Genomic DNA, 27233 nt, shown 5'->3' on the forward strand with positions numbered 1-27233 from the left:
GGCCCCCACAGTCACCAGATCTCAACCCAATAGAGCATCTTTGGGATGTGGTGGAACGGGAGCTTCGTGCCCTGGATGTGCATCCCACAAATCTCCATCAACTGCAAGATGCTATCCTATCAATATGGGCCAACATTTCTAAAGAATGCTTTCAGCACCTTGTTGAATCAATGCCACGTAGAATTAAGGCAGTTCTGAAGGCGAAAGGGGGTCAAACACAGTATTAGTATGGTGTTCCTAATAATCCTTTAGGTGAGCACACTGATCAGCCATAACATTATGACCACCTGCCTAATATTGTGTAGGTCCCCCTTTTGTCGCCAAAACAGGCCTGACCCGTCGAGGCATGGACTCCACTAGACGTCTGAAGGTGTGCTGTGGTATCTGGCACCAAGACGTTAGCAGCAGATCCTTTAAGTCCTGTAAGTTGCGAGGTGGGGCCTCCATGGATCGGACTTGTTTGTCCAGCACATCCCACAGATGCTCGATTAGATTGAGATCTGGGGAATTTGGAGGCCAAGTCAACACCCTGAACTCGTGATTCATCAGACCAGGCCACCTTCTTCCATTGCTCCGTGGTCCAGTTCTGATGCTCACTTGCCCATTGTAGGCGCTTTCGGCAGTGGACAGGGGTCAGCATGGGCACCATGACTGGTCTGCGGCTACGCAGCCCCATACGCAACAAATTGCGATGCACTGTGTGTTCTGACACCTTTCTATCAGAACCAGCATTCACTTTTTCAGCAATTTGAGCTACAGTAGCTCGTCTGTTGGATTGGACCACACGGGCCAGCCTTCGCTCCCCACGTGCATCAATGAGCCTTGGCCGCCCATGACCCTGTTGCCGGTTCACTGCTTTTCCTTCCTTGGACCACTTTTGATAGGTACTGACCACTGCAGACCGGAAACACCCCACAAGAGCTGCAGTTTTGGAGATGCTCCAAAGCCATCACAATTTGGCCCTTGTCAAAGTCACTCAGATCCTTAAGCTTGCCTATTTTTCCCGCTTCTAACACATCAACTTTGAGGACAAAATGTTCACTTGCTGCCTAATATATCCCACCCACTGACAGGTGCCATGATAACAAGATTATCAGTGTTTTTCACTTCACCTGTCAGTGGTCATAATGTTATGGCTGATTGGTGTATATATATATCATTAGACAACAGTGCAATTAGTGTGATTTAGGTGGTATCAATCTCAGGGTCCTGCATCTGTGTCAAGCACTACATGTCAGTCAGTCTGTCACACACACACACACACACAAACACTTCCACACAAACACACACACACTCAGACACTTCCACAAAAACACACTCACACAAACAAACAGACACAGACACAGATTCATAGGCACACACACAAACACCCACTTCCACACAAATACACTCACAGACACTTCCACACAAACACACACAGCCACAGATGCATACACACACAAACACAAACACAGACACTTTCAAAACAAACACACACAGACACAGATGCACACACACAAACACACAGTGCTGAGACCAATATAAAGTAAAAATACAGAATGAAAGGAAGTCATTTATTCTTTTTTCATTTTTTGCTCAGATGATTTATTCCAAACAGTCCTGCTCCTCGGCAGAACAGTCACTAAGATCAGTCATTTACAGTAGGGTGGTTTAGACATCGTTTAAATAAAAAAATAAAAGACGACAAAAACATAAAAAGCTTATTGTTTCATGTGTAGTGACACCGTCATGTCCACCAGTCACACCACCGTCAGCTGTGTCCCTCATACCTGCTTCAGACCTGATACTTTCAGAGGTGAGAAAGATCGCAGAGAGGCAAGGTTCATTGAGCTGAATCGGTAGGGGGTCTCACCTTGAACAGGGGGTGAACAATACAGTGGAGACCTTTAATACTTGTTGTTGTTCTTATTATTATGATTATTATTATGATTATTCAGCAGGGACCTCTATCTAAGCCACTGACTTCATGACAAGGGTTGACAACATCACTATAATAACCAATCTATAAAACAGTCATCCACACACTGCAGACAATAACACAAAGCTGTAGGAGAGGAATGGGCTACAGGTGTCAATGTAGACAGCGGTGTCTATGCCAGAGGGCCGGTACAGCACTGTGCTGCCCTGTTACTCACGGGCAGCTCCATCCAGCACTGTGGGGGAGGGGACAAAGATAGGAGAGAAAGAGTGAGCTGAGGGGGGCGATCAGACACCTGTGGAACCTAATCAATCTGTAGAAGAGAGGGAGAGAAGAGAATGTGAAACAGCAGGGCTGTTGAGAGGGAGGGGGCAGTGGTTCGAGTTGTTGTTTTCTAAGGTGTGGGGGGGGGGGGTTAATTATTTATTCATTTAATAATTTGAATGATGTTTAATCTATATATTTTTATTGACTTAATTATCTATGAATATCTATTTTCTTGTTTTTATGTATCACCTGTATCATACGTGCTTTGGCAATACCAAAGAAAGAGGCCATGCCAATAAAGTTCAATTTGAATTTGAGACAGGGGGAGGGGGAAAGATGGAGAGAGAGATAGAGGGATGACAAAAGGGCTGTAAGCTAGCGGTGGAGCAGGGAAAGATGTCAGAGCTGAAATCGAGCGCTGGGATCTGTGATCCACTCCCTGCTGTTCAGCCGGTGGAGTGCCAGCCTTGCCACCCGCCACTGTGCGCACAGGAGGCTGAGGAGCCGGTGTGTTTGTGTCATTACTTATTGATATGTTTATTTACTTTACTGCATGGGAGTGTAATCCATCCGAGATATTGACCGGCTCCTAAAAGGCCAGACCAGAGAGCACTTAGAGCCCTGTCACTGCGGACGAGCTGCGCCGGCCTAATGCAGGGAGACAACGACACAATTAACACTGTAAACAGTTGGAGCGGGGGGGGTATCTGATGTTGTTTCCTTCTCTCAGCAGGATGGAGCGTGACAGTGGGAGACGTGGGGGGGGGTATCTAAATCAATGCAGCTTTAGCATTCTGGCAGGATGACAAGACAACTGAATTCTGTCTCACACACACACACACACACACACAGACACTGAAACCTGAGGTAATGCAGCAGACACTGACCCTGTCGAGAAGTCATTGGAGACATGGGCTGTATTATAGCTCCTCAGTGCTCTATCCTGCACCAGACAACACCCGATGCAAAATAATAACAAATAATAATCATAATCATAACAATTACTCAAAAGTTCTGTGCATATAGCTTTACAATCATGAGATTTCCATAGCTGGTAGCATTTGTTTCATATAAAGACTTTCGCATTTAGTGTCAGTACATTCCATGGCCGGTTTGAGATGTTTTCCGGTGGACGTCTGATATGGAACCCCCTGGTTCCCCAGTTTATCAAGACGAGAAGGTAAATTATAGACCAATGGAGCACGTCCAGTACAGTGCCAGCAGGGAGCGCTGGTCCTTTGAGGAGGTGAAAGAGAATGGAGGTGTTTGTACCCCATGATCCCCAAAGGATCGTAATGAACCCTCCCCCCACCCAATAAAAATTAAAACCCACTTAATTAACCTGAAGGAAAGCCCTTGTAACTCCATCAGACATGGATGTTACCCAGTGACCAATGGAGTTGTCTATCATTGGTAAACTGATAAAAGCTATTGGATTGGACTGGCTCTTCAGGACCAGGCCTAGGTCGCAATATTCCTGCTTGAAGAGAGCAAAATAAAATAAAAACAGGGCCCACAGGATAGAGAACCACCCCGCGGTTTCCCCTCAGGGGGCAAGGAGCTCCAGGATGCCCAGCTCCTGCAGCCTGGCCCTGGCGACAGCCTCCCAGCCCTTGTTGGCGAGGGGGTTCCTGGGCGAGGGGTGCATCAGTCCCTCCACGCGCACCTGCACCCCCGCGGCACTCAGGGCCTTGCGCGCCCGCTGCTCCGCCACCCTGCCCACCCCCACCACCGTGGTCACGCCCAGTGCCCGCACGGCCTGGCACAGCCCCTCGTCGCACAGCCGGAGCAGAGCCTCCCTCTGCGGGGTGGCCAGCTCAGGCGGCGTGAGGTTCTTGCCCGCCTGGTTCATGAAGACTAAGGGGCACAGGTTGTGGACGAAACAGCGGCGGAAGAAGATGCCCGGCTCTCCGCAGAGGCTCCGGAAGAAGCCCCAGAAGCGGGCACCGCTCACCTCCCGCTGGGCGCACTGCAGCCCCAGGATTGGCCGCTTGGGGTGCTCCTCCGGCGGGCGCCCCACCTCCCCGCTGATCTGTAGCCAATCACGGACGGATGCCACCTCCCCGAAAGGCACCTTGTGGCACCAGAGCCAGAGGGAGAGAGAGAGACACTGAGGACGAACTCAGAGATGGGTGTTGATAACATAAATTCTTATTATAATTTTTCATCAGATTATATTTATGCATTTGTTAGCAGACATCTTTACACACTTGTCACAAAATAAACACAATTCACAAAAACATTTTACAGAAGAGTACATATAATATGGTCCTAATTGAGGTCATTAAAACTACAACATTTCCACAGGGATCAAACTGTGAACAGTCCCGGTCACTCACAGTGGACTGGGCTGCTTTGCTCGCAATGACACAGGAAGGACGCAATGTGTGGACTGCTCAAAGACACAGGAAACCAATCCTGCTTTTAACATGCAAAACAACACTCTTATCACTTTTACAAAGTGTGTAACACTACAATAACCCCCCTTCCACCTGGATAAACACACAACCCAAGCTACCCAGCCAGCCCCCATGACAGGATGAAAACATCACCACCTGAATTATTAATCACACTGCTAATTGATGGAGTTGGAGGCCCTAATTGGTATTAAGAGCAGTTGGTCAGACACTCTGCTAACAGACATCATACCCACCCCCACCCACGTGCCAGCATCTTCAGACACACTCCTATTAATACCGCCCCTTTCCCTCCAAACACCCCCCTGTGTGGCCTGCTCTGCCCTCTCTGACAGGGCTGCCCATGCCGGTGAAGATGGATGCTGCGCTCGGGATTAATTAATGTCTCTTTATTGACTCGTTTGTTTTGCTGATCTGACGACCTTTGACCTCCATGGATGGAGGTGAGAGAGAGTGTGTGTGTTTGTGTGGAGGCTGCGTTTTGGTTGCGGTACACTTTGCTCCAAACACCCTTATATACCTCCCCCCAACCCACCCCACCCTGCCCCCCCCCAACACACAGTCACATTCACCCACTCCCACTCACCCCCGTCTGCGCCATGCCGAAGGGGCCAGGGTTCATGCCCAGGAAGAGCACCTGTTGTCCCGAGTGGCAGTAGGTGCTGACGTAGCGGCTGTGGGGCTCCCAGGCGTACTCCAGGGGGTTGTACACGTACCTGACGGGCGGCCCGAACTCCAGCCCCCGCAGCCTGGCACACAGCTCCAGCTCAGAGCGCAGGAATGCCCCCCCCACATCCCCAGCCCTCTCCTCCCACAGCTCGGCCACCGCGGGGGGCAACTGGACAGCTAGCGCCTGCCCCCCACCCCCATCAACCCCACCTCCCTCTCCTTCTCCAGCGCCCTGCATTTCCACTGCCTATAAAGCAAGGACACAAAGAGAGAGAAGGAGTTAGTGTGCCATGACTGACGTTACGGGACTGTACACTGCATTACACATAGAGGGAGAGAGGAGGGGTATTTAATTGCACTATGACTGATGTAACTGTACATCCCAAGATATTCAAATACTTCTCAGTATCATTTCTCATTACATTGTATTGTTTTTCCGCAAATGATTTGACAGAAAGGTTGGGCGGGATTGAGGTGATCGCGCTGGTGAATACTGTGAGCAGCATCCGGGTATCCTTGTCGGCGGTGAGCAGGTAACCGAGGTTGGGTTCGTGCGGCGCACATTTCCGCAGTTCGCGGCTCCACCAATGGGATCGGTGCGATTCTGCAGATCTGCGCAGAACTGCGGAAATCTGCGCTACACGAAGCCGACCAAATGCTGCCCAGAGACGCTTTGCGATTTGTGAGAGAGAAAGACAACGTCAAAAACAAACAACCAAAACAAAACTGTCAGGTCAACCACTGCAGTCTGTCGTATCGCTCGTAAGCTTCACTGTCAGTCTGTCAACCGAACGGCACTGGACGCAAACTTAACACACGCGTAATAGCTAGAATATAATGTAGATTTCATACCGGATTCAGACATACATACAACGATAAAATGTCATGTCATTTAAGGAGTCCTAAATAATGTGGGCTCACTTTCCTACCTTTCTTTTACCTTCAAGCCAATTTAACCTATGTTTTCCGGCAACAAAGGCGGACCCATTACTTCCGGCATCTGGGATTTGTAGTTCTATTCTTAAATATAAACTCCAAATCCCACAAGGCCTCACTGTCTACATGCTGCTGGGAAATGCAGTGCAGTGAGGATTAGTATTATTATTATTATTATTATTACAGGGGAAGTTGTTTATTAAATGTTTGTAGATTACATGCCAGCGGGAGCGTTTATTAAATTGTTATTAAACACAAATACAGCAGATGTTTATTATGATTATTATTCATCATTAACTCCTCACTCACTTATTATTATTATTATTATTATTATTATTATTATTATTATTATTATTATTATTATTATTATTATGTAAACTTAATGGATAAGGGCGTCTACTAATAAATGCATGCATACATACAGTTCACTACAGTGTAACACAATATAGTGCATTATAGTACAATAAAGTAACATAGGCCAACCTGCTTTAATACTATACTAACTTATTACTATCACACACTATCACTTATGTATACTAATGCAAAGGCAATTTTTACTACTACTTACACTAACCTATAGGACTATCACGATTGTATGATAGTACCCTGCATATTCCGTACAAAATAATACGTGCAAAAGTGTGCAGGAAGTAGTGTCACATGCAGACAAGGTAACTTAAGATAATTTACATTCTAATAATATCAATACAATACATATTATTGTTTGTATTATCATTATTATATATATATATTCATTCTTCTGGCGCACACCTCCGTCCCTTCCTGATGCAGAATGTCTCCTACCTGTCCCGCACGGCGCACCTCCCCCGCAACCTCTCTGTAGTTTCCAGGGTCTGACTCTCTATGTTTTGTGTAGACAGCTCCACCTATCGGCCGATATGCGGTAGTGTCGCAGCAGCCAGCTTCAAATTGTCCTCTCTCTCTCTCTCTCTCTCTCTCTCTCTCTCTCTCTCTCTCTCTCTCTCTCTCTCTCTCTCTCTCTCTCTCTCTCTCTCTCTCTCTCCCCACCCGCTTACCTGACCACTCGGCCAGACAAATGCTCGCCGTCACAGACAAGGTCACGGTGTCGTTTTATTTATTTATTTATTTCAAATCCATTTGTTTTAGTTTGCTCTCTTTTCATGTCCCCCCCCCCCATTTCCTTTCCTTTTAGATCCCAATTTACCACACTTGGATGGACACAGATACGGCCCCCCGCTGTCTATCTAAACATTTAAATGCAACTTTTCATATAATCAGGCCATAAATTCCAGCTGGATCTCTCCGTTCACAAACATCCTTGATCGTATGGGAAGCCCTGATTGAAAACTAAGCCCCTACAGGCATCGTGGGAGAGAGCTGCGAGTCCAGTTCCCCCTCAGCTCTCCCTGAAGTGTTGCTGAAGTTTAAGGGCTGTTGCACGACGAATCACAACGCATTGAAGTCGGTACGCTAGTTAAGGAAAACCCTGCAATATTTAATACCCAAAGTCACTCGATACTTATGGGTAGGTTTAAAGCAACTGGCCGTGGGTCAATTCCAGCAGGTGTGGGATTTGAGGGACATAGAAACCCTTCGGGATCCAGCACTCTGATACTTTACACTGGGGACCCTTAGACAGCACACCAGCAAACATAAAATACAATAAAAAGTTACTTAATTTACTTTGGGCCTCTGAAATCTCAGCCAGCCAGCGTCAGCACAGCACTGGGACAGCTGACGAGACCGCAGCGCTGGCTTGAGTTTGCGTTTTCGTGTCGGGTTGTTTTTGGACGCAAGCCCGATCTGACTTCGGCCTGGAGAGCTCACAAAGCATGCATTTTTGTCTCTCTTTATTTTCCCTCCCTCTCTCTCGCTCTCTCTCTCTCAGCAGCCTTTTGCTGGCAGTGGGGCAGGAATCTCTTAAGAGCCACTTGACTTTAGGTGCACTCTTGTCTACAGCTCTGGCACTGCCCACACACAGCACACGCATTGTGTCACTGTGGGGAGGGCTGTGCAGTGCAGCTGGGGACGAGGCGAGGGGGGGTGTTTGGAGAGAGGGAGGAAGAAGGGGGGGCTAGGGGTCCTGGCAGAGAATCACAGCTAACCAGCTAACCCGCCCACCCCCTCCCACACACACACACAGAGCAAAGCATTGGGAAAGAATCAGAGAAAGTGCAAGTCAGCAAATGGGTTTGTGCTCAGTGTTGCAGTGCCTTACTACAGTGTGTTAAGTAGCTTCCACACACACACACACACACACTCACACACAGGGTCCTGTACACAAAAGCGCTGCCTTGCCTTTGTACAGCCCTGACTTCTTCCCCCATTCATCTTGCTTGCCAGGGAAAATGGCTGAGCACGCTATAATTAATGGGGAGCGGCCGTGGCTGCCGGCTCCTTCCGCAGCGTCTACACCTGGTCTGCTGCTAGGGCCGCAGGCGCTGCAGGCACCGCAAACACGTCTGATCCAGGAGGGAGACACCTGGCCTGGCCTCGGCCCAGCTCCCCCACTCGCAGGCCCTGTACCTGCGACCCCCTCCTCACCCCCGGCAAGACCGAGTCAGAACAAGGGCGCTCAGGTCGTCACACGTGTTTCTTTCTTCTTTTCTTTCTAACTTGTCTCAGACCAGTCCCCAGTGCCCGCCTGTGTGTGAAAAATGTCCGACCTTGTACTCAGCAGTGGCTGAAGCTGGAAGGGAAACCGAACGCACGTCTGCAGGCCTGGGGATCTGCGGTACAGACGCGTGCCCGTCTTTGTATCTGGACCACGCAGGACCTGGTCCGCCACTCAAACCCGTCCCCCCGGGTCACTTCCTGTTTTGGTGTGTCAATGCTTTCGTTATTCCAGTCCCACCAAACATACGAGAACGGTGCCGAAGCCATAAGATGCATCATTCTGCAGGGATGGAAGTAAATCTGTTTAGTTTATGTGTCAACATCATCACTGCCTACATTGCTAGTGGTCGACAGGCAGAAGCATCCATTTTAGATCTACCTGTGTGTGTGTGTGTGTGTGTGTGTGTTCCGGCTGCAATGTGAATAATTGGGTGTGAAGGTGGGGGGGTTAGAGAGGGAGAAAGAGAAAATGAGGTTGGGTTGTGTGTGTGTGTGTGTGTGTGTGTGTGTGGAGGGGGCAGATTTCAGCTAATGGGGTTTTATTATCGAGATTTCAGGCTCTGCTCCTGTCTGTAGGCCGCAAGTCTGTGCCGTTGCCATGGCAGCAGCAGCTGTAGCAGTGGCCCAGGGAGGAAACTGGCAAGCGCCCCCCCCCCCCTTTCTACCCCTGACCTGGCGCTGAACCCAGTCGGGGTCAAAGGTCGATGGCTGGGAGCGGCACAGTGACAGTGAGGGATGAGGGCGGCAGTGAGTGAGAGAGAGAGGGAGAGAGAGAGCGAGAGGGAGAGGGAGAGATGAGACACACAGATGGGATGAGAGGGGAAAGATGGGGTGGTGGGCAGTGGGATGAAAGATGGATTTAATTATTATTAATGGGGAAAAATTAGAAAATTGGCGTTTCTTTCTTTTTTCTTTTTTTCCTGGGCCCCGGAAAATAATTGTCTCCGTGCAGGGCTGGGCATGAGGTGTTGTCACGTGCCTGTTTAATTGGGTTCATACAGGGCGGGGGTGGGGGGGCTTAGACTAGTTTGCAGCTGTGAGACTGAGGCATTACTGAGATCATAGGGACCGCATCACCTTTATCTGAGATCATTTATCCTGCCTGCGTGTGTGTGTGTGAGAGAGAGAGAGAGTGTGTGACTGTGTACCTTGGTGTTTGCGCTGGGTTTTCAGAATCATTGTGATTTAGCAAGTGAAAACTCCCTTCTTTTAATTAGTTGTAGTAGAATTGATAACTATCTGTCTATCTATCTCTCTATCTACCTACCTGTGTAACTATCCCAACCACTTACCTGACTTCCTCCCTACCTGCACTGAGCTCCTGTGGCTTGGTCCTCCCCGTCACTCTGTGCACGCTTGGGTCAGTGTGCCGGCCCTTGGCACCGCACTCAGGGCCGCAGCACAGACACTAAGGAGGCTGTCAGAGCTGGAGCAGGCGGTGGGGTGAGTACACAGGGTTATGTAGACTGAGCACTTGGGGGTCAGACGGGAGAGACTGGAGTCTGTAGCTGCAAGGAGGGGGCCTGTAAGAGCATCTACAGTGTTTGAAGCTGGAGAATGAATTATTACTGCCACCCCCCCGCACCACCTCTCTCTCTCTCTTTCTTTTTCCTTCACTGTACAAAGGAATATCAAGGCAGCTTTGTTGCAGCAGGTATGTGCAGGGTGCATATGGTCAACACCCCCACTCCACTCCCATGAACTCCCTCTGCATGAACTATGTGCTTTATCACAGACACTGCCTAACACAGAGAGCAGTGCATCTTGGGGGATTCTGAGAGCCCAGCATTCGAACCCCGAGATCCATCTGCCTCCCCTAGCGCTACTTTGTCTATTAGGTAATAGTGAGAAAGGCATTGAGAAATTGTCCATCTGTCTGTCTGTCTGTTTATCCTGCCCATGCTTGAACTTGATCTGAAATCTGTTTGTGTGTGTCAGTGTGAGTGTGTGTGTGTGTCTGTGAGCTCTGAGCAGATAACCAAGGAGGCACAGTTAAACTGGAGGTCAAGTGAGTTGACTCCCTGCAAGGTCACACAGAGGTCGAACAGTTTAGGTCAGTTCGCTGTCTGGGCCCGAGTCCCTCTGCCTGACTGGCCATCGCACAACGTCCCTCTGCCTGCCTGTCTGTGTGTCTGTCTGCCTGATTGTCTCTCTATCTCTATTTCCTAAACACTCAGTTGTACTCAGTGCACTTAGTGCCACTGTAAGACCAGAAAATGCATGAGCTATAAAACATTTTTTATGTATATAATGCGCAATTATACTACTGACTGCAGAGTTCAGGGTTATGTCTGTTCATGTCTCATAATCATCTCTATATCTATCTATCTATCTCTGCCTTTCTCTCCATCTCTCTCTCCATCGCATCGTGTTTCCATCTGCTAGGACAACTTTATTAATGAGGTGTTACTATTGTACAGCCCGCCATTAATAATTATTTAACGAATCAATTAATTCATTTTAAAAACCGTTTCTCTCCTCCTCCGGGCGCTGCCTGCGGGTCTCGGTGAAGTCAGCCGTGTTCCCAACAGCGCCCTCTTGTGTGCAGAGGCCGCAACTGCGCCATCAGATGTATCTATGAAATGTCTGATATCATTGATTTAGACTCTATAAATATAGTCTAAACTATATATAAGTATACCGTTATTGTTTATTTTTAATTATGTAAATTACTTGCTGTATATACTGTTTGTATGTTATATATCTGCCTGCTGTGTCAGATGGATAATACAGTGCTGTGTATATGTTTGTGTGTACGGTTAGCCGTATGTAAACCATCTGTAAAATAATGATATGCTTTCTCTACACCTTATTATTGTAGTAGAAAAACCAGGCTGGCCCCATGTTTGCACCAGGGGGCTTTCACAGACAAATGACATACTACACTTTCTGCTCTCTTTCTGGTCTCTCTCTCTCCATCTCCCCCTCCTTCCTTCTTTCTGTCCCCTGGTCCCTTCTCTCCCACACCCCCCCGCCTCTCCTCATTCCTCCTTCCTCTATGCTTTTCCACCCCCCCCTCGCCCATCCTCTCTCTCTTCTCTCTCCCTGCTCGTGGTGCTTGTCTCTGAACCCTTCCTGTCTGCTCCCCACCTCCCCCCTCTTTCCCTGTTTCCATCCCTTTCTCTTTCTGCGTCTGTCCGAGCTCTGCTGTCCATGTGGCCTTTTGTTGCATCTTCCCTTCTCCTTCCCTCTCCCTCTCTCCCTCTCTCTCTCTCTCTCTCTCTCTCTGATGAATCACCTTCCCCTCCTGTTGAACTCTGCTGATAATCCGAGGGAAGCTGTAAAGACCCATCGATCAGTGTCTCTGGCAGCCCTGTGAGTCACAGAGCTGCATACAACACGCCACTAGCACGCCTGTACTCTGTGTGTGTGTGTGTGTGTGTGTGTGTGTGTGTGTGTGTGTGTGTGTGGAGAGACAGGTTATTGGAGGGGGGGAGGCGTTTGTGTGCTTGTATGTGAATTTGTACATGCCTTGCTTGCATTGCATTTGTCATGTGTAAGGGCGACTGTGTGCGTGTGTGCATGTGTGCGTGTGTGTGTGTGTGTGTGTGTGGGGCTGGGGGGGTGCGCACTGTGCTGTGACTAGCAGTGGGTTGTTTTCAGTGTGTTGCTGTGTGTGTTATGATACGTGTGCACAGTTCTTTGTGTACATGCTTTTATCGTGGTTATGTGTTGGTGCATTGCATATTTTTCTATTAGATTTTTTTCTTTGAGTGACTCTATAATGTATTTTATTAGACATACACTGTACCCTGATTTATTATAGTTGGAAACCTAATAATAATAATAAAAATAATAATAATAATAATAATAATAATAATCTATTCCACACTTTTTAAGCTAGACACCTTACATAAAGGTGTCTGCTAAATGCATAAACTAGTGTAAGATCTATTTATGACTAATGTAGTGCATAGTTATTGTTTTCTTCTCCTTGGGCCATAACCGAATCAGAACAAAATATGCAAAATATGCAAACAAGCAAGCAAACAGCAACATAGAGCTGATTCGGTCCATTCAAGGCTTCCAGCCGTGCGACCCCTTGTGGTCAGCGTAAGAACTGCACCCCTGGCGATAGTGTTCAAGCAGTCTCAACTCTAAGCAGATGTCTACAGCGAACACGTGTAGGGAAGAATGAGTGATGAAGCTGGTGCATGTGTGTGTGTGTGTGTGTGTGTGTGTGTGTGTGTGTGTGTGAGTGAGTGTGTGTGTGTGTGTGTGTGTGTTTTTCCTCTCTGCTCATTCCAGAGGCAGGATGTGAGGCAGCGCAGCACTTTGATGGCTCAGTGGAGTGACAGCAGGAGGGAGACACACTGTTTGTGAGGCTGTACCAGTGAGGGTGTATCCTGTACAACAGCACAATTGACGATGTTGATGGACATCTGGTGTCGGTACAGAGATGACATCACTCCAGGCGCACCACCTGACTCTGCCACTGTCATTGCCCTCACCTGCTCAGGAATGTTGCTCTGATTCTCGTGTTTCTGTTTATTTGATGTTTTTGCACAATCCCAGGTATAACAAACATACACCTCCCACAGTTTGGTTTGATTGTTTGTTTTTCCTCTTTGCTTCAGATTGAAATCCTGAGTCTCTGTGGTTTTACTGAAGTCATTTTCAACAGCTCGGGTCATAAACTGTAATGAAGAGATTTATTTGTAAACTGACCCCGTCTTCTTATGTTATGTTGAAACAAACATATGTTTTAAAAATTGTATGGTATTTTATTATGACAGCATATAAACTGCATGCAATTTTGGCCTGTGTTGTACAGAATATTTTACTGATGGCAGCAGGCTCCAATGAACAAACATATCAGGGCAACAGACAAAACAAAACGCCTGTTTGCAACATAGTGGAGAAGAGTAGTCTAGTGCAGTGTAGGTCTACCCCTGGCTACATACACATACACTGAGAAAAATATAAACGCAATATGCAACAATTTCAGAGATTTTACTTAGTTACAGTTCATATAAGGAAACCAGTCAATTGAAATAAATTCTTGAGGCCCTAATCTATGGATTTCAAGTCAAGTTCTGAAGGAGCGTGCAATTGGCCTGACTGCAGGACTGTCCACCAGAGCTGCAGTCAGATCAAGACCCTGGTGAGGACGACGAGCTGCAGATGAGCTTCCCTGGGATGCTTTCTGACAGTTTGTGCTGAAGTTCTTTGGTTGTGCAAAGCCACAGTTTCATCAGCTGTCTGGTTTCAGACGATCCCGCAGGTGAAGAAGACACATGTATAAGTGCTTGGCTGGTGTGCAGATGTGAGGCCAGTACTACCAAATTCTCTAAAACGACGTCAGAGGCAGCTTATGGTAGAGCAATGAACATTAAATTCTCTGGCAACAGTTCTGGTGGACATTCCTGCAGTCAGCATGCCAATCGCACGCTTGCTCAAACCTGAGACATCTGTGATGTGTTGTGCGACAAAACTGCACATTTTACAATGGCTTTTTATTGTCCCCAGCACAAGGTGCACCTGTGTAATGATCATGCTGTTTAATCAGCTTCTTGATCTGCCACCTGTCAGGTGGATAGATTATCTTGGCAAAGGAGAAATGTTCACTAACAGGGATGTAAACAAATTTGTCCACTAAATTTGAGAGAAATCAGCTGTTTGTGCATATGGAAAATTTTAGGGGATCTTTCATTTCAACTCATGGGACCAGCACTTTACATGTTGCGTTTATATTTTTGTTATGTTTTTGTATGAGCTGAGAGTTTTTCTCCGCCACTCCTGTTCTTGAATTCCTTTCCAATTCCGTGAGTGTGTCTCTAAACAAAGGGGACTTATTTGGCTTTGCGCTAGTTTTATTAAAGAAACAGACTCATCTGATTTCAAACTGACTCTTGGCCCCTGCAGGATCACTGGGGGCCAGTGAAACCAAGGAAGCTCTGGTGAAGGTAGTGCAGCTAGGCAGTTGTAGAAATGGCAAAGTGTCTCAATGGCTCCCCCTGCTGTCCCATATGTTACCTATAATTTCTTTCCCTGATACATTCACATCAGGGGGAGTTTCTCCTCTCAGGCTGTTACTGGTTACTGTCTGTGCACTGGGTGGGGACACTGGGGGAGTGACTCGACACAGGCGCCCTCTACTGCCAGGAAGCGGTATGACAAGCAGCCTTGGATCTGCAATGCTGCTGTCCTTGGGAATGTTTACCTTTTCCACCCGGCTTCGGTACAGTGATGGCATTCTTTTGCGCTCAGAAATGTCAAGGGGACGGGACTGGGTGTCAGATTCAGACTGGGTGGTTCAGTACAAACAGGTCAAAGGTCAGTATTAGGAATGGGAGGGGTGGTTACAATTGAGGACAATGAGCTAAATTTATAGAAAATGTTAACGTCCTCAGCATCTCCTTGGTGTTGAATCCCTACCACCCTCTCACCTCGGTCCACTCCACAAGGCTGCACTGCAACAGATGAATGCATGTTTGTTTAGTGGTATCTTCCCTGCTCTGTAAGGATGTCACACAAGCCCCCCCACACACACACACACACATCCTCTCCTCCTCCTCCTCCACTCCTCCATCCCCCTCAAGGTCCCCTCAGACTCTAACTCTGGACACTCCTGTCCCTCCAGACACTTTATGAGGGGCAATTTAGCTGCAGCTGGGGTCTTGGGATGAAATACCCTTACATACAAGTGCAATAAACCAGTGACACCGCCACACACACACAGACACACACACACACACACAAACACACAAAAGGAAAGAAGCAATAGAAAAGAGAAAGCAAGTCATGTCTGGACAGCCATAAAAGTCGGAACAGAAAGAATGTTTCCTAACCCCCCCAAGTCCTCCCCCAACCCAGTTGTCCCCATCTGAGCCATGATCTTCACATTTACTGTGCAAATGCCACGGCCTCCTGTTTGTGTTTGTCATGATTCCCAGCTCCACTGAAACACCACTAAAGAGGACACTGAAAACCACACTGCATTGTTATCTTGTTTAATGCCATACCATGTTGACAAGAATTACTTTTATTTGTATATATTATGTATGTACTTTACTTAGTTTATATTCATCACAGTGAGCCACAGCAGATGTAAAGTGCCTGGTACAAAAAATATATAAATATGTAATGTAAAATGTACATAAATATTTTAAAGTAGAAATATGTTTAATTTCTCCCACTTTGCACTAGACAAATACAAATTCCCCACCGCACTAATACACCCGCCCCTCCCAGGCCTGTGTAATCCTCGTTGCCTTGCCCAGCTACCCAAGCCCCAGGCTGGACAGACAGAATGCAGTAGTGCTTTTTATTATGGATGGCAGGAAAAAAGTATATCTATATCTTTTTATTCTGTTTAGTACCAGACTATTCACTCTTGTTTGTTGTTGGTCTTCTTTTCCCTCGTTTCACCTTATCAGTGTTGAGTCTGGGCTGCTCAGCCAAGCCCTAGGGGAGAGAAACACTGATTTACACTTTTATACTGTGAAAGGTTTATGGCCTGAGAGAGGGTGGGGGGGGGGGTGCGAGAGACACACAAACACGCACAGGCACACACACACACACAGACACACACAGACACATACACATCCCCTTATAGAACCAAGGACATGTCACTCCCTGTAGTGAGAGGAAACAGCACTCTCTGCTGTCCACTCCATGTAACTGCAACTCCAGATTGGCAGAGCAAGGCTGGACAGAGGTTTTCAGCTCTGACACTGGAGGACATACCTGTGTTGCACCCTGCTCCCCTTCTAGTTATCTAACATGTCCTGAAATCAGCAGCTCAGTGTCAAAGTTCAAAGTTCAAGCTCAAAGGCCCCAATGAGACGTCAGTGGTAAGAGTATTTGGCATTTGGACAGTGGCTGTAAGGCAGTCAATGCTGTCAGAAATCAGTGCTGCCCAGCTCAACAGGGTCATTGAGTTAATTTCACTAGAGATCCAAATTAGTTCAAAGATCCAAGCTGGAGAACCCTGGGTTAAACTGAGAAGACATTAGACCTACATAAAGAAAGAAAGGATGAAAAAAAATCTGAAAACGAATTAAATGAGTCAAATTAAGTAGCTAATTAGCTCAATTATGTATTTAAGAGCTTAGACATGACAGAGACTCAACCCTCTCCTGTCTGTGGTGCTGTTGCTCTGTGTCGGGGAGGGCCTTTTTTCATCACACTTTATGAATGGCTGTATAAAGTCACACACACACACACACACACACTCACACCACCTCTCTGGTTCTCCGTGCCGACAGCGCCATTGCCATTGTGATTGATCGCGGAGTAAGTGGCTTAAGCTGCTCGTCTCGCGGCAACACCTAAACACCTGACAGGCACGCCGTAAATAAGGCCGCTCCCGCCACTCCTGTGTAATTTACACCGGCGCTATCTGCTAAACTAACATGTTTCAGCTCTGGAGCCTGTATTTCATCGCAGGTCGCGGAGAGGAATCACTCCTAAAAGACAGATGCGGAAAAATGCTTTACAGTGTAGTTTATTTCAATGGGGCCCATTGTTATTATTATTATTATTATTATTATTATTATTATTATTATTATTACTAATATTATTATTGTTATTATTACTTTATCCACAGCTCTAAACCGGTTTATTAAACACTAACATACAGCCCTCAACAGCTACACAATATGACAAGGGTAACCACTTAACTGTAGAAGTCCCTATACCAGCTGCGATGAATAAAACACAGGTACGAGGGAAAATCAGAGCGGTCGACAGGTGTCAATCCAAACAGGTGCTCTCTCTAACACTGTGGAATTGAATTTGTTTTTCTCTCTTTCCTTCTCCCTCTCTCTCTCTCTCACTCTCCCTCTCTCCCTCTCCTTCTCCAACCCCCCCCTCTCTCTCTCTCTCTCGCTCGCTTCCTCTCTCCCTCTGCTTCTCCCTCTCTCTCCCTCTCCTACTCTTTGTCCCTCTCCCTCTCCCTCTCCCTTTCTCTCCCTTCCTCTCCCTCTCCCTCTCTCTCTCAGGGGGCGCTATGATGGAATAGAAAAAACACCTGTTTTGGGCTGTGTCTGCAATGAAACACCCCACATTAGGAATGATGGACAAGCTCTCACCCCCCACCCTCCTCCAGCACTCTCCTCTCCATCACAGCGCTTCCAGTACAGAACCTGATATCCTGTCTCCCTCGACCATCCTCCACTGCGGCCGATAGAAAGTAAAAAGTAATAAGAATAATACTAACTCCTCCCTCAGGGCATCGGCTTAATTTACTGCCAAGCAATTAGTTAAAACACAGAAGCCTTCAGCCACAGGGGGAAGAAGAAGGAGAAAAATACATTTATGTTTCGCTGCAAGGACTCCTTTGATGTGTATCTGCTTGAAAATTAGCCGTGGCCTAAGTCTGACAGGTACACCGCAAATAGGAGGGTGGGATCTTTTTTGTGGTGCCTTTTTTCTTGCCCTCTCTCCCCCTGTCCCCCTCTCTCTTTCTCTCTCTTCCAAATCAGCTCAGTGGGGGAAGCCCCTGGGTGTCCTCAGAGGTAAAACCCACTTCTCGGGGGTCACAAAACTGAAAAATGTCCTTCTAGTGCAAGTGCTTGTCAACCTGCCAAACTGCCTCCCAAAAGTGCAGTGTGTTTGCCGAGAACCCCATTGCCCCCTCTAGCGGTGGGATTCCCACATGACAGGTCTGTCCCAGAACCCCCTCACGGCACGCTTGGCATCCACCACAGAGACGTGTGAGCTTTCAGATTCAGGACTATCCATCACTTCTCTCTTTTGATCGTTTTAATTTATTTCATTTGCCTTGGTGTGATCCAGGTGATTTCGCTCGAGGAGTTTGCAGAGCAGGTCGGCGCGCAGGTCGACAGCTCCCCCAGAGTCTAGGACTGTGTGTGTTAATTGTCTGTATGCAAATTAATCTGTAATCAGAGCAATCACCCCAGACTATAGTGTGTAATGTGTTTGTGTGTGTGTGAAGTTGTGAGTGAGTGTGTGTGAGTATGTGTGTGAGTGTGAGGGTGTGTGTGTGTGTGTGTGTGTGTGGCAGTGGGCGTGTGTCAGTGTGTGTGTGTGTGTGTGTTTGTGAGAATGTGAGTGAGTGTGTGTGTGTGTCTAGGTGTGTGTGAGTGTGTGAGTGTGTGTATGTCAGTGTGTGTGAGTGCGTGTGTGTGTGAGAGTGTGTATGCGTGTTTGTGTGTGTGTGTGAGGGTGTATGTGTTTGTGTGTGTGTCTGAGTGTGTGTGTGTGTGTGTGTGTGAGTGTGTGTATGTGAGATTGAGTGTGTATGAGTGTGTGTGTGTGTGAGTGAGTATGTGTGTGTGTTCATGTGTGTGTGAGTATGTGAGAGTGTGTGTGTGTGAGTGTATGTCAGTATGTGTGAGTGTGTGTGTGTGTGAGTGAGTGTGTGAGTGTGTGTGTGTGTGTGTGAGTGAGTGAGTGTGTGTGTGTGTGTGTGTGAGTGAGTGTGTGTGTGTGTGTGTGTGTGTGTGCGTGAGTGTGTGTGTGTGTGTGTGTGAGTATGTGTGTGTGTTCATGTGTGTGTGAGTATGTGAGAGTGCATGTGTGTGTATGAGTGTATGTCAGTATGTGTGAGTGTATGTCAGTATGTGTGAGTGTGTGTGTGTGTGAGTGTGTGAGTGAGTGTGTGTGTGTGAGTCAGTGTGTGTGTGTGTGTGTGTGTGTGCGTGAGTGTGTGTGTGTGTGTGTGTGAGTGAGTATGTGTGTGTGTTCATGTGTGTGTGAGTATGTGAGAGTGCATGTGTGTGTGTGAGTGTATGTCAGTATGTGTGAGTGTATGTCAGTATGTGTGAGTGTGTGTGTGTGTGTGCGTGAGTGTGTGTGTGTGAGTGTGTGTGTGTGTGAGAGTCAGTGTGTGTGTGTGAGTGTGTGTGTGTGAGTGTGTGTGAGAGTCAGTGTGTGTGTGTGTGTGTGTGTGTGTGAGTGTATGTGTGAGTCAGTGTGTGTGTGTGTGTGTGTGTGTGTTTTTCCTCTCTGCTCATTCCAGAGGCAGGATGTGAGGCAGCGCAGCACTTTGATGGCTCAGTGGAGTGACAGCAGGAGGGAGTTTGATATATGGCTGCCGTCTGCACTGCCACTAGCTGGGGGCTGTGGGCGTGGCAGGGGTGAAGCAGGAGGCTGGGGGGTTGCAATTACAGGTGTTTGCCCTAATATTACCTGGAAGAATCCACACACATTCTCCCCCCCCCCATCCACAAACACACGTTCACTCTCACACACTCTCCCACGCAAACTCACCCTGACTCCGCTCAGACACAAACCAGCTGCCCGACTCACTGCAGGAGCATTAGTGCTCTTCTACAACACAAGCCCCCCACCCCTTAGGAGCTCTTGCCTTTACTGAACACCCTCCCTCACATCCAAACTCACTGGACAGTCAGGTATGAATCGGATACCCGCTATGTGTTTCACTGAGAACCCCAAGACCCTTACCTTCTTCTGTCCTCCTCCCCTAGCAGAGGTCTACGTGCTGTTAGTTTCACCTGCACTGCCCCCCCCGGCTTCTGCAGCGTTTAACAGCGCATCACCACTGACTCCCAGAGTGCACTGCACCGGCCACAGCGACCTGCGGAGAGCCAGGGAAGAGTGGGGGGGTTTGTGTGTGTTTGATGTGGTGGAAAACAAAAGACAGAAAGGCAATAATTAAAATAATAAAAAAGATGGTTGCCCCCACACACAGGTTGCTGCAGCTGCAGAAGTGGAGTGATGATGTGTGAATGAGTCAGAGTGCAAATAAGTGTGGGGGAGTGTGTGTGTGTGTGTGTATGTGTGTGTGCCGTGTGGTTGGTGACAGTGCAGTGACAGAGAGGAGCGGCCTTGTTCTCGCCCGACCTGCCGCAGCACTTCAATGCGTTTGCCTCCATCTGTCACTCTGGTCGTTTCGAATGCATGAGCTTTCGGGGCAGCATGGGAACAGCCTTGGAACCCAGCGAGACGGCACACACCCGCCCGCCAGGGCCCGGCTCCGGTCCCCAGCCTCTAGCGTGCCTCGCCTCTCCCTCCCACCTAATTTCCAGCCACCAGCCCGAGCTTTGTTACCAAATATCACCGTCTAACAAGAATTCCAAACTGCAGGTTTTGAGTACTTCATTAAGACGGATTCTAGCATTTCTGGCTATGCTGTGTACGAGTTTTTAAAGACTCTCTTGAGCGGCATTCAAAATAATATGAATCAATAGAAAGGATGAGATGAAGAAAGAAAAGTAAACATACACAAAACCACATAAATAAAATCATACACAATAATCAATATCAACCTATTCCATATTTCACCTGGGTAATTGTGAATGGACCCAATCTCTGTAAATCAGTAAGAACCTTTCAGAGATTACTGCATGGGCTGTGAGTCCAAACAGTGTTTTGCCACCCCCTTGTGGTGCAACATGGCGGTGCATGAACTCACGGTGGGAGAGACGGCTCTCCGGCTGCTGCAGGAGGGGTGCCCCAGGGCCGGTGAGGTCATCGCTCAGGGTGAGGTGTCATGATAATAAGGGAGCTTGTATCCTGGCTCTGCCTCCACAGGCCCCTTTGAGAATCTCAAACAGTACTAGGGGGCCAGGAGGAGGCTGCAGGCTTTCAAGTCTTCGGCTCTGAACTTGGCAGAGCAACAAGAAAGAAAGACAGAGAGAAAGCGAGGTAGAGCAAAGAAGCTCTGTTGATTGTTAATTAATCACCATACCCTGACAGCATGACTAATTATGACAGCAAGCAACTGCAAATGTTTTCACCATTACCTGGCTTCCTCTGTGTATCTGTGGGGCTTCTTGCATGTGCAATGTGTGAGTAATGCGTTTGTGTGTGTATGTCTGAGTCTGTGTGCGTTTGTGTGTGTGTGTGTGTGTGTGTGCGTTTGTGTGTTTGTGTGAGTATGTGTGCATTTGTGTATGTGAGTGTGTGTGTGTAAGTATATGTCTGAGTGTGTGTGTGTGTTTGTGTGTGTGCATGAGTGTGTGTTTGTGTGTGTGTGTGCATATACAGACATCGACAGACCCCCCACCAATTCCTCCCGCTTTCTCTCCCTTATTAAAATGAATACCCTCACACACACACACACACACACACACACACACATACACATCCCTCTGACTTAATGCAACTGTCCACTTTTCTCTCAACTCTTCCAAGTCCCTTGCTGTGCTGTAAAAACATTTTTCCTGCAGAATCATCTGTGTCAGAGCCTGCATGATGCAAAGGACTCAACTAGCATGTGCTGCTGTGTTAGTGCCTCCACTGTTTTGTGCTTGATGTTGTGTCACATACCGCATTGCCAGCAAAAACTTGTTTTGTTTTCTTGCTCACACACAAATACACACTCTCTCACACACACGCACGCATGCACACACACAGACAATTCCAACCTGCCATTAATCAACCCTCCATATCGCCATAGCGGCAGGTTATTAATTGTTGTAATTAACACACTCGGCATGCTCGTAGACTCAATTGGGAGAGAGATTTACAGGCCTTATTTACATGCACAGAACTCGCAGTGAGGAGGAAGCAGGCAGTGTCTTAGGGAGCCAGGGACCACTTTAATCCCCCGTACCTCAGCTCCCCTTCACACAATGTGCATCCACAGCAACACACTGAGAGACGATGCAGTTGTTGTTTTTGTTTAAATACTGAATACTAATGTGAACAAAGAGGAAATTGGAAAACATTAATAGAAATACATTCACCAACACAACATTTTACAAAATATATATATTATTTTTTACAGCATACATTGTTTACTGTGCTTATTATATACAAAATTAAACCCATCATGTGAAGTGTTGGTCCCATGTCTCATGAGCTGAAATGAAAGAACACGGCAATTGTCCATATGCACAAAAAGCTTATTTCTCTCAAAATGTTTGCACAATTAATTACACAGGTTCACCTTGTGCTGGGGACAATAAAAGGCCACTCCAAATTGGGCAATTTTGAAAACAATGCCACAGATGTCTCAAGTTATGAGGGAGCGTGCAATTGCCATGTTGACTGCAGGAATGTCCACCAGAGCTGCTGCCAGAGAATTGAATGTTAATTTCTCTACCTGAGTCGCCCCAACATTGCTTTAGAGAATTTGGCAGTACGTCCAACCGGCCTTAGAACTGCAGACCACGTGTGACCACACCAGCACACGATCCGGCTTCTTCACCTGCAGGATCTTCTGAGACCAGCCACCCGGACAGTTGATGAAACTGGGTTTGCAAAAGAATTTCTGCAAGAACTGTCAGAAAGCGTCTCAGGGAAGCTCATCTGTGACTCTTCGTCCTCACCAGGGTCTTGACTGCAGCTCTGGTGGACAGTCCTGCAGGCAGCAGGCCAATCGCACACTCCCTCAAAACCTGAGACTTGAAATCCATAGATTAGGGCCTAATACATTTATTTAAATTGACTGGTTTCCTTATATGAACTGTAACTCAGTAAAATCTCAGAAATTGTTGCATGTTGTGTTTATATTTGTGTTCAGGGTATATATATATATATATATATATATATATATATATATATATATATATATATATAAATATAAATATATATGCATGCATTTTTATGGAGTAAGAGAATAGTTCCTGCTTTCAGTATCATTGAACCATATGTACACTACAAATAAATAATTGTATGACTGCAGCTGATGCAATTATGATTAGGAATAGGGTTGCAGTTATGTTTAACGCTGTAGTTTTGTTTAAGGCATTAATGTCAATGTTTTTAATGTAGATAATTACACACAACAAATAAATAAGATTATACAAAAATAAAATAAAAATAAATAGGATTCATGCTGTTGTGAGATCATTGCTGCAACAATAATTAATTATATGTAAAAATAATATATGTAACAGTCTGTTGTTTCAGAGTGATCGATTGAAATTGCTAACTGGTTTAAATACATAGATGAATAAATGAGCCAGAGCATTATTAAGAATTATTTTGTATCTCCCCGTAACATTCTTGGTGTATGAGGCCTGGATACCTGACCTGAGCCTGATTGGACCCGAACACGTGTGTCAGGTGTATAATTTGTGTTAAGCATTCAGACTCGGGTTGGGTCGGTGGTTTATTAATACATTTTCCTTAGAATGGGCACACGCGTGTGCAATGAGAGGCGCCGTTGATCTGTGTTAAATTAATCTGGGATTTTAGGAATTAACAAATCACTGAGGTTACATTTAAATGGTTTTAGAAGAAGAAGATAGTGTGGTTTCAACTGGATCATGGTTGGTTTTACCTGTGTTCACTTTGTATTTCTTTCCATTCAAATATACATTGTACGCTTGGTATAGGCTTAGATTACGGGAGTGGTTAGGCCTGCAATATTTAATTAACTGGCACATTGTAGTTGGGCCAACAGTGACCCGGCCAGTGTAACTACAAGATCTGTAGTGGTTTTGTTTTTGTTTGTTGTTTGTTTGCCTGCTCTTCCTGTTTTTCTGCTTCTTCTGTTAATGTCATTTTCATTTTCTCTGTCACTTTCCAAATCATGTAAAATATTTGGTTCAGGTTCAAGTCTTAACAGGCAGCTGCTATAGAAACCATGCATGGTTGAACTCTCCTTGCCTCCCTCTCTTTCTCTCACACGCAAATATATGCATTGTAACAATAATAATAATAATAATAATAATAATAATAATAATAATAATAATAATAATGTCTTTAGCAGCATTCCCCACTCCCGACTCCCCAAAACACACAGGAACTAAGCAATTTATTTTTTAACTTTCAATATATGTAACATTTTTTAATGGTAAAAAAATAGGAAGAATAAATGTCTATCTTGGCTCCATAGTGCATTTTCCATGCAATGTGCCTCAGAGTTTCCTCGGAAAACCCCAAGGGGACTGGAAGAGCTCTAATTCAGATAACCTGGATTTATTAGGAGGAGCCTCGAACAGCAGGTGTCTGAAATCCAAGACACAGCATGCCGCTATGGCCCGCTGGAGTCCGGCCGGCGGGGATGGAAATGGCCCCGGCGGTCACTCTGTAATTTCCGGCCGCACTCCCTGCCTCGCAGGCCGCTGCCCCCGGCCCGGGCCGATAGGAAACAGATGGGGGGTTTATAGAGCGGCTAGGCCCCTCTTGCCCTCTCTACTAACTCACTACCGCCACGGCAACACATCTGAATCGCATTTACACATCGTTTACACAGCTCCAAAAAGCATCACTGCCGAAATACCTGTACTTTTGCAATAAAATAACATGAATTGCGAGTCAATGGCTTATTATTCTATTCAGCCGCCCTGTGATGCACTGGCGGCCCCTACAGGGCGTCCCCTTCCTTGCACCCTGCCCGTCGGGTGAGACTCTGGCTCTGTGTCACTGTCCTGGATGAAGTGGATATTGATAATGGACGGACGCACGGATATATCAGGAGTAGCAGCAGCGGTGTTGGAAGCCTAATGTTGCTGGTGCTGATGGTGTGGTTTACAGCATATAATGTAGATATAACCCAGGCATATTTCTCACTCTGAATGAGATCACTTGTGTCGTTTGTTTAATGGTCTTGTTTCTTCGGGGGTATTTTAACCCCGCTCCCCTCCCTCCATCCCTCCATCCCTCCCTCCAACTCCAAAATCAAACGCGCTCCTCGCACTCAGTCTCGGCAGAAAATTAAAAGGAGCCAGGTGGTGACGCGCGGTTGCTGAAAAGGTCAGGCGTGGAAACATATGATCCTTTTTTCCCCGTTTTTAAGCTGTTCTTCCAGCAGGCAAACAATAAAAACGCAGCGTGGCACGACAGCGCATGGGTCTGGGTACTGCAGTGCTGGAATAGCGTCAGTAGTAGCCTAATAGGGGTTAGTAGTAGGCTAGTACTAGGCTAGTACTGGTGTAGTAGAAGACCAAGGTTTGTATGGGGGAGTGAACAGGGGTTTAAGGCAGTATGGTGAGTGTCTGTGTGTGTGTGTGTGGTGGGGGGGGGGGCGAAAAGTGATTGTAATGGGGGTCTGGAGGGGAGCCAGCCAGCTAAAGCAGTTGACATGCATGTGAGCAGGGGATTAGCAAACGGGGCCGCTTGATATTTATGTCAGCGCTGGTGGATCACAGAGAGAGCGAAGGGGAGGAAGGAGAGAGAGAAAGAGAGAGAGAGAGAGAGAGAGAGAGAGAGAGAGAGAGAGAGAGAGAGAGAGAGAGAGAGAGAGAATGGGAAAGAGGAGAACCTGGGATATCGGGACCATCTGTTCTGCCTGCAGCTCTGAATTCCCTCACGATTCCAGAATTCCTGGTATCAGCTGATCTGCGTTCCTTTAATTAGAACTAGAAATAGTCCTTTTGTTTTGTTGTTGGTGTTTTTCTTTAATTTTCTCTTCTTTCTTACATAGTAAATCCTCCCACAGTTCTTCAGCCAGAGAGATCGGGGCTCAGCTCGCTCGACCTCTGCCATCCCTGTCACTTCGTCCCTCTCCCGTCCTTCTGTGTCCCCACACGGAGAAAACATCAGTCACTTTGACCAGTTAACCTCTGAACGCATTTCATTTTTTAAGAAATATGAAGCGGATTCATACATTAAAAATATTAGTCACGCATTTTTTTTCTCCATGATTTAAAGTTGAGGCACTTCACACATCAACCACTGTACGTTATTGAAAAGTACAGGTGCGCGCAAAAAAACAAAAGAAGTATGCACCCTACACGCGTGTCCACATTGTATCCGTGGTACAGTATTGTGGCGAATTGACGCTTCACAGTGTGTGGGCACAGGTGCCACTCTGGTATGTCGTGGCAATCCTAGTCTTTGTGCGCAACAGCCACACTCGACTGCCAGTTGGCCTGGGTGCGTGCTCACGCTACGTGTGACCGGATTAGCGCTTTCTGTGGACGGAAACTCAAGAACCAAACTGCTGGGGTGACTTTTGCAAAGACGGAAGGGCGTCGAAAAGTCGTCCTCGTAAAGACTGTGAATCCTGCCTGGTCTGTGAGGTCGGGATTGCGGACTGCAGTGTGTGTGTGTGTGGGGGGGGGGGGGGGAGCGCATAAAACAAGCCCCTACTCCCTCCATTGTAACTGCTGAGTCCTGGGTTTTTCTCTTCTGTGCTAGGATACTACGATTCTGCAAAAGGGTGCATAAATAACACGTTACGCACAAAGGAAGTCGTACAAGCTCATGCAACATCCACTTAATTAACTCCTTTTCTAATTGATTAATATAAAACGTGTTATAGGCCTAAGGACGGTGGGCACCTTTTGGGAAAAATGCAAATTCAATTATACGTTTAGATAAGTGCCACCACTAAAAAAAAAAGGAACAGCCATCCCATTCTGGCCCTTTCTGGACTGCATGCTGCACAGGCACGCAAATCCTGTACTCGTGTACAATCTCCCGCAGCTGCGTTGTGCAGCCAGAAGACCCCGAGCCGTTGCTAATGCATGCAGTGTTTGCACAGCTCACAACCCAGCCGCAGCAATTTGGCAGGGCTTTTAAATGCCGCTGGGATGCTCGAACAGCCAGGGCTGACAGTCACATTGCACGTGTAATTTAAGTGCGAAACAACTGCGGGGCTA

General features: G+C 46.9%; 1 protein-coding gene across 1 annotated transcript; it reads right to left on the reverse strand.

The window, feature by feature from the left end:
- Positions 1-1539: 1539 nt before the first annotated feature.
- Positions 1540-6259, reverse strand: LOC136752828 (single-strand selective monofunctional uracil DNA glycosylase). Its single transcript, XM_066708475.1, has 3 exons — positions 6201-6259; positions 5189-5518; positions 1540-4259 (listed from the first exon to the last, which is right to left on the reverse strand). The coding sequence occupies exons 2-3, from the start codon at positions 5507-5509 to the stop codon at positions 3732-3734; spliced, it is 849 nt and encodes a 282-aa protein (XP_066564572.1). The 5' UTR covers positions 5510-5518; positions 6201-6259; the 3' UTR covers positions 1540-3731.
- Between the last annotated feature and the right edge of the window lie 20974 nt (positions 6260-27233).

Source organism: Amia ocellicauda, chromosome 7 (assembly GCF_036373705.1).
Source record: "Amia ocellicauda isolate fAmiCal2 chromosome 7, fAmiCal2.hap1, whole genome shotgun sequence".
Taxonomy (NCBI): domain Eukaryota; kingdom Metazoa; phylum Chordata; class Actinopteri; order Amiiformes; family Amiidae; genus Amia; species Amia ocellicauda.

What these genes read in the sequence shown, in the direction of transcription:
- LOC136752828 (XM_066708475.1), bottom strand. Translation starts at nt 5,509, where the DNA reads ATGCAGGGCGCTGGAGAAGGAGAGGGAGGTGGGGTTGATGGGGGTGGG. An exon ending in TCGGCATGGCGCAGACGGGG is followed by an intron (nt 4,260 to 5,188) that starts GTGAGTGGGAGT and finishes TGGTGCCACAAG; the next exon opens with GTGCCTTTCGGGGAGGTGGC.